Raw genomic sequence first — 7,694 nt, forward strand, 5'->3', positions numbered from 1 at the left:
TTAAGTTTTAGGTGTTTAGTGGGTATTATCTTTATAGAAAGAAGAGATATGAACATGTGTGTGGGAGGAAACTAGGATAATGTGGCCTACATGTCAAAGATTGTAGGATCAAATTTAATTTTAGAGTCAAACATGCATTAGCATGAATTATTTATTATTAATTTTATCATAACACAGATCTGCTTAAGTCCGGGGGTCATATCAAAGGCTTACTTCTGCTCTTATATTACTTACCACTATACACACCACGTTTGTAGAACATCGATCGACATTCAAAAACCAGGTTGTTGTCATATTACCAATGAAAAATACAACTATGGCTGTGCTAATCCCATCAAAGCAACTAATTCACCAATTAATAAAAATTACAATTAGAATGAACATCAAACAGACAACTATATATAAGTCAATTATTGTTTATTAATTTCGAACTATATTATATATGTATCACCCATATTCATATATAGCTAATATATATATCTCTATGTACCCTATTAATTATTATCTTTCCAGTGATCTCAACACGAATAAGTAACTACTTACCGTGCTAATTAATCCATCGAAGCAGCTAATTAAGATTAATAATTAGGCTACAAATTAACCCCAAATTAAATCGATGGTGTGCATGCTTGTACTACCCATCATGCCTCATTGCCCTAGGCACCATGTCATCAAGGAGCCCCTTGTCGACGGGAAGAACACTCGCCGGCGGCGACGACGACGACGACGGGTAGCCGCCGCAGCTGGCAACAACCTGCAGCTCATGGTTGCAGTGCAGAGGCAGCTGTAGCAGCGACGACGACGACGCCGGAGTAGTAGCAGCAAGCGGCATCGTCGGCGGCGGCGGCTGCAGGTTGCTGTACAGTTGTTGGTGCGCGGAGAAGGGTGCGGCGGCCAGGGCGGCCATGGCGTGGATGTGCGAGAAGCCGGCGGCGCGGGGGAAGGTGACGGTGTGGTGGGAGTGTTGGCCCTCGTAGGTGGTGATGACGACGGAGGGGTCGTCGGAGGAGCGCTCCACCCGCTTCTTCACCGTGCACTTGCTGTTCGTGCACCTGTAGTAGCTCCTGTTTTTTTTTTATATATACACACACATATTAATTAATTAATTTAACCAAGAGATTGATTGATTAATTTATTTGCAAAAAAAGTTTGGGGGCTAATTAATTACATTTGCAGAAGAAATATATACATGTTGGGGGGAGATCAGCCAGCTTATATTAGCTTGTTACATTTTAGGGTTCAAGGGTTTAGGACCAATGCATCATCTAGAATACTACTATAGTAAGTAGTAGTAACTACACTTAACAGGTATACTCTCTCCACTAAAAAAATATAAGACTTGGTTTGATTTGGTATGGTCTCCAATGTCAAACTTTGACCGTCAATTTCTCCCAAATTACATTATTATTGGTACTGAAACTAAAAAATCAGATGAAAGTGCAAGCAAATACGAATTCAACGATTATCTTTTTTTTTTTGTTTCTGGACATATACATGATTAGACTACTTGTTGATCAAAAGTTGTAAAATTTAAAATACGTGTGTGCGCGTCTTATATTTTTAAACACACAGAGAGAGAGAGAGTGTGTATATACGTTATGAATAAAAGCCATCAAAACAACTGCACATGCTTTATATCCGACTAGAAAATTTGTGCACAAGAGCATATAGAAGAAAATTAATGGTAGTTGCCTAATAAGGTTATGGTTGTATTATTTAATAAAATTACAAATAGTCTTTACTCTAGTGCTGAAAGGAGTAATTTGGGGGATATTTCTAGCTTAAAACATCATTCACCGCCATTGTAACAGCCAAAAACCATTGGAGTTTGCATCATAACTTGAGAAAGATACGACTACCTAAGTCAATTTCTATTTAATTAGATTATGTGATATCATGTTATATATACATACTAGCATTCCTTTAATTATAGCAGTCGTCCTAGCTATACTTACTGCAACCAATAGTTATTAACATGATTGGACACATTTTTGTTGCATGCGTATGTGGCTCACCGAAATGAAATCATAGAAAATCAAAGTATACAATGTTAATCAAATCCAGAAAATTAATCAACGCATTTCATTCCCTGAGTTGCTTAATTTGCTTCGTTGGCATATTCATGTTCAGAATCGAAGTACCGTGATTGTAATTATGAAAAATATTGGAGTAGATACGCTTTTACAACACACGCATACAACTAACTAAAAGTACGTCGTCCTTTTCGTTCAGCCCACAACTTTAATATGTGAACCCACTGTGCTGATACTCACTCATAGTTGCTGCACTACTGTATCAATTAATCGAGAATGAATGTATATATGTGCTGAATTAATTATATTAATCATGCATATCAGGAACTATTACTTAATTAATTAGAAGAAGATCGAAATTAGAGAAACCAAATTAAAGCAAAGACATCTTATTACTACAGCATGCATGCATTTGTAATACTCCATATATGAATTTATATGTATAAAATGTAGGTAGGCACCTTGGAAAAGGACTGTTCTTGACGGCTTTCTGGCCATACTTTCTCCAGCGATAGCCATCCTCCAGGTGATCGATCTCGCTCTTCGTCATGAACGCGAACCGCGGTTGCCGCGCCCTCTTCTTCCCAGGCGTCAGCGACTTGCTCCTGAACATACATAACCACACGTGTTTCTTACTCGATGAATTAGGGAAAATTAATATTGTAGAGAATTTCCGTCAGAAAGGTATATAGTTCAGATCGAGAATTTAAAAGTTATGAAAAGAAAACTACTACTATAAGCCATCAAGTAGAAGTAGCTAGGCAATAAGAAATTATGTTACTGACGACTTGCAATGAAAATGTCCTAACTCGATGCCTAATACTCCTATATATTCATGATCCTGTGTGAGTCCCTCTTAATTAATTAATTAATTACGTTTGTTCTCTCACCAGATCGACCTCTTTTGCAATTTAATTCGCAACCTAATTCCAACACGTACTCGTACGTACGTATTCGTACTTCCTTTTGTAGCTAGTGCGCATTATCTAGGCTACATGCATGCACCGATCGATTAATTGGCAAATAGTAGTATAAATTAATGAAACATAAACACTTCCAAGGTACTCATAGATTTTTGCTATATAATATGAGAGATTGAGAGTATATATATATATATATATACACGTATGTAGAGTACGTAGTACGTGTCTGAAAAATATACACTACTCCAGTACTTAATTATCTCTAGCAAAAAAAATGAACATAAGCTCACCTAAAAGCTAGCATATATATGTAAATAAAGACAAGACAATTCAATTTAAGAGGAACACATTAAATTAATTAGGAAATTATAAGCACATGTGCGATGGAGGTTTAGCACGCGAATCCCGGCGCAATGTTCGAAGAAGATTAACCACACAAACACACTCCCTTGGCTAGAAGCTAGTAGCGTCTTTTTTACCGTTTTGCCCCTCGGAGAAATGCGTAAATTAATTAATTAATTATCCACGTAAACGAATTGGCCACCGTTAAATCATCTCCATCCAAACAAAATGCAAAGCAAAAAAAAAAGAGGAAAAACTGAAAAGGAGATAGAAGAGACTTGAAAAGTTTTAAATTAATTAGTTCCTTGTTTCGAATTCAATTCAATTTTATAGTATGCTAAGAGAACCATAATTTGGATAATTTGGAGGGAAATAACAAGCGATTTATCGAGTAAATTAAATTAATCTCTTGCAACAAATTAACTGCGATTAATTATTGTACTTACGCTGCCTCGGTGAACGCGGCGGCCGGCTTCCCGCCGTCGGCGTCGTCGGTGGAGCACGACGACGCGGCGCCGTCCGCGGAGGACCCGGCCGGCGTCTCCGGCAGATCCAGCGGCGGCGGCGGCGGCGTGGCCAGCTCGCCCGGTGGATCCAGCGGCGGCAGTAGCTCCCCCACGGCGTCGACGACGGCGAGCCCGTTGGCCCAGCCGAGCTCGGCGAATATGGCCGACGAGTCGGCGTACGCTTCGTCGGCGGCGAACGGCCAGTCGCCGGCGCCCGCCATGGCCATGGCACACTCCGGCCGGCCGGCCAGCCGGAGGAGCAGCAGCTAGCTAGTAGTGCAGCAGAGAGAGAGAGAGAGAGAGAGGTCACTTCACTTGCTTGGCTTAATTAATTTCTCTGGATTTTAATCAACACCGCTTGGCTTGCTTTGCTCCCCATGAGCCTTTTTATTTTGTAGTAGTAGCAACTCCAGTGTCCTCCCTTGTGTCGTTAGTGAGCTGCTAGCTAGCTAGCTGTGGTCTCTGCATTTATTTCACTACTCTTCTTCTCATATTTCTCTCCATCGTAAAATAAATAAATCTAATATATGATATGGTATATTTTATATTTTTAATATAGATAGACACACCGTCTAGATTTATAATACTAGAATATAGAATGTGTTACGTTCCATATTAAGTTCGATCGTTTCAGAACGGAAGAAATACTTATTCATATTATTGTCTCTATTTCCTTATGATGAAAGTTAATCCAGCCTCTTTATATAGTCTGGTTCAATTGGTTGAGTAACCGTATATTAGTAAAATATACAAACAACGAAAAAAATATAATTAGAACTTTTATATCTATATTATTAGCACGGTTCAATTAAAAGATAAGGCTCGAAAATAAACTATGATAGAATAAATCTCTATCTAATTTAAATTTTTTATTGCGGTTAATAAAATCAAGCAGACGACATCATCTCTACAATTATATATACCCTATATTTTCAATTAAAATAATTTCAATGCATGGAAATCTAATTAAACACTTTTAGCTAATCAGATGTTTAGGAGAGGAATTACAAAATTTAAAATTTAACAAGTAAGATAATTTAGATGGAATTTCCAATCTTATAATTAATATTTGCTAAACAACTTAAAAATATCTAAATATTTAAGAAGGGACGAAGGTGAATTGGTTATAGCTGGCGCGCGGTACTTTTTCTTCACTGCGAAACAGCGGTCATGATAGTGAAATAACGCAAGTATATATGTGCACCGTCGATCTTCATTCTGTTCACACAACTACTCAGCTATAGATGCTACTATCATAAATTTATTCATTTTTACAATTTTCAGATACTGTTTGAATAGCATATTGGCTATATATATAGCACGTATACGTAGCTAACATTATTCTAGATAATTTATATAGCAGCTAATGCATTTATCAACTAGCTAGTAGCCTAGTAGTAGTATATTAGCTAGCTCTCTACAGTATTACACATATAATTAATTAATCAATCCGGTAATTGAAGTTGGGGACAAAGATATAGTTCAACTCAAATCGTTTAGTTTCGCTTAAGTCAACTCAAATCATTGTCATTGTCATATACACATCAGCTCTCGCCAGCGTCCACCGCTCGTCACTTAATTTTACTCCACTGTTAATTTTCATATACTAATATCATTCTGAAATTAAACTGTCAAACCCAAAACCTTAATTAGAACTAACTTGTTTGTATTTTGAGATAAATTACTTCAGTCTCTCGTCATCTTGCATCGATCTTTGGACCTCTAACTAGCTAGCTGGCTGGATCTCTGTAGTAATTATATTAATTACTACAAATACGTACAAGCATGGGACCAATTAAGAGCAAGTTTAATATTACATCCAACTACTAGCTTCAAATTATCTATAGTCAATTTAATAGCCAATTAATATAATAGTTATCTATAAATATATATTACAATATTAATATCTGGTCTCATCTGTCATACACACATTACGTCTGAGAGTCCGTGCTGATCGCTACAAATCTGTACCCCGCTGCTTATCTCCCTCTTCTTTTATCTTCTCGATATATGTTTATAGCTGGCTTATCGTTCGCTATTGTACCTGCTCTTAAAGGGGTGTTTAGATCCAGAGGTGTAAAGTTTTAGCGTGTCACATCGGGTATTATATAGGGTATCGCATAGGGTGTTCGGACACTAATAAAAAACTAATTACAGAATTTGTCAGTAAACCGTGAGACGAATTTATTAAGCCTAATTAATCCGTTGTTAGCAAATGTTTACTGTAGCACCACATTGTCAAATCATGGAGCAATTAGGCTTAAAAGATTCGTCTTGCAAATTAGTCGCACAATTTTTGGAATTAGTTATTATTTTTCATATATTAATACTTCATGCAGATATTCAAACGTTCGATATGATAGGGTATAAAGTTTTAGAATGTGATCTAAACAGAACCTAAATTAAATCATGCATGCAGTACTAGACCAGTGGACCAAACAGCATCGAGTATTTGCAGTTCATTCTAACGTAACGTACGTACTAGCCGATAATTATTAGTACGGTATTTTATGAGCAATTAACGCCACCGGCTACAAAGAATAGTACTACTCCCTCCCTCCGTCCAAAAAAAAAAAAAACCCAATCCTAAATACGTTTCAGTGCCCTAATTGCGATCGATCGATCTAAGTTACATATATATTGACCATTTAATTATAGTTGATAGGTCCGGCTCTTATCCGGAATCTCAGATTAATTTTCTGGATGTCGATCGCTTTGTCCTCACGTCCACCGATCGAGCGGCGCCACACGTTAATATTATCAATATATTATAAACCGAATTTTTAACCATATTAAACAATTGGTGGAACCAATTACCAGAACCCATATATAAGATCAGATTATTACTGTATATATGAACGTACGGCCACTAGCTAGTTCATCAAAATGGTCAGAATATATTGAGACAAGTATATATTGATATTCTCGTATGTCTTTGTAAGATTGTAAAGGGTCTATATCTTTGCACCATCGTCAAGGGTCTTTCCCACACACGTGGGACTATTCAATAATATCCCCTTTTACATATTGGTGTCTCTTAACCGTTCATCGCCCCTTCACCGTTTCCTCAGGGTTCCTCAGGTATACTGGCCCCGCAGGCACCCACGGTCCATCAAGTCTTCACACACTTTGTCCCTTGGGTCAGATACGTTGAACTAGCCAGACTCTGATACTAATTATAGAATCGTAAAGGGTCTTTCCTACACATAAGCTAGTCAATTAGGTGAGAGGTTCTCCCACTTATATATTTGGTCTCTTACCCTTTCATAACCAATGTGAGACTATTCAATAGTCTTGTTATATATAAGTGCTCCCTTCATCCCAAAAAGAGTCCAATTCTAGAGATGAATCTAGACATGCTAGCTACTAGCTATATGTTTAATTTAGACATATAATTAGAATCAAGTTTGAGATTAAGTTATGGAATGTTTATTCCATTATTAAAAAAAAGGAATGTTTACACACGTCTATATATATGTGATTTCGAATAATTGAATTGACCAAATTTAATAGGTCGTTGGAATTAATTTGCATTATAAATTTCTTATTAGGTACTACGTATATACCATATATATATAGAATTGTACTATATAGTAGTGTATATATATTAAGCTAGCTAGCTAGCTAGTGAATTGAAACACAACTACCTTCCGTTGGTAATTGTTAATTAGGGAAAATATAATAATATCATTTCAACGCTAAACAAAGTTATTGCTAAGGCATGTACTCCCTCCGTTTCATAATGTAAGTTATTCTAGCATTTCTCACATTCAGATTGATGTTAATGAATCTAGATAGATATATATGTTTAGATTCATTAACATCAATATGAGTATGAGAAATGTTAGAATGACTTACGTTGTGAAACGGAGGAAGTATATATGTATATT

The 7,694-nt window shown here is 36.8% G+C and overlaps 1 protein-coding gene across 1 annotated transcript; it reads right to left on the reverse strand.

The window, feature by feature from the left end:
- Window positions 1-201: 201 nt before the first annotated feature.
- Window positions 202-4,149, reverse strand: LOC127779848 (probable WRKY transcription factor 57). Its single transcript, XM_052306767.1, has 3 exons — window positions 3,745-4,149; window positions 2,495-2,638; window positions 202-1,064 (listed from the first exon to the last, which is right to left on the reverse strand). Exons 1-3 carry the CDS (start codon window positions 4,029-4,031, stop codon window positions 635-637), a joined length of 861 nt encoding a protein of 286 aa, XP_052162727.1. The 5' UTR covers window positions 4,032-4,149; the 3' UTR covers window positions 202-634.
- Between the last annotated feature and the right edge of the window lie 3,545 nt (window positions 4,150-7,694).

The sequence above is a fragment of the Oryza glaberrima genome, chromosome 7 (genome assembly GCF_000147395.1).
Source record: "Oryza glaberrima chromosome 7, OglaRS2, whole genome shotgun sequence".
Classification (NCBI taxonomy): domain Eukaryota; kingdom Viridiplantae; phylum Streptophyta; class Magnoliopsida; order Poales; family Poaceae; genus Oryza; species Oryza glaberrima.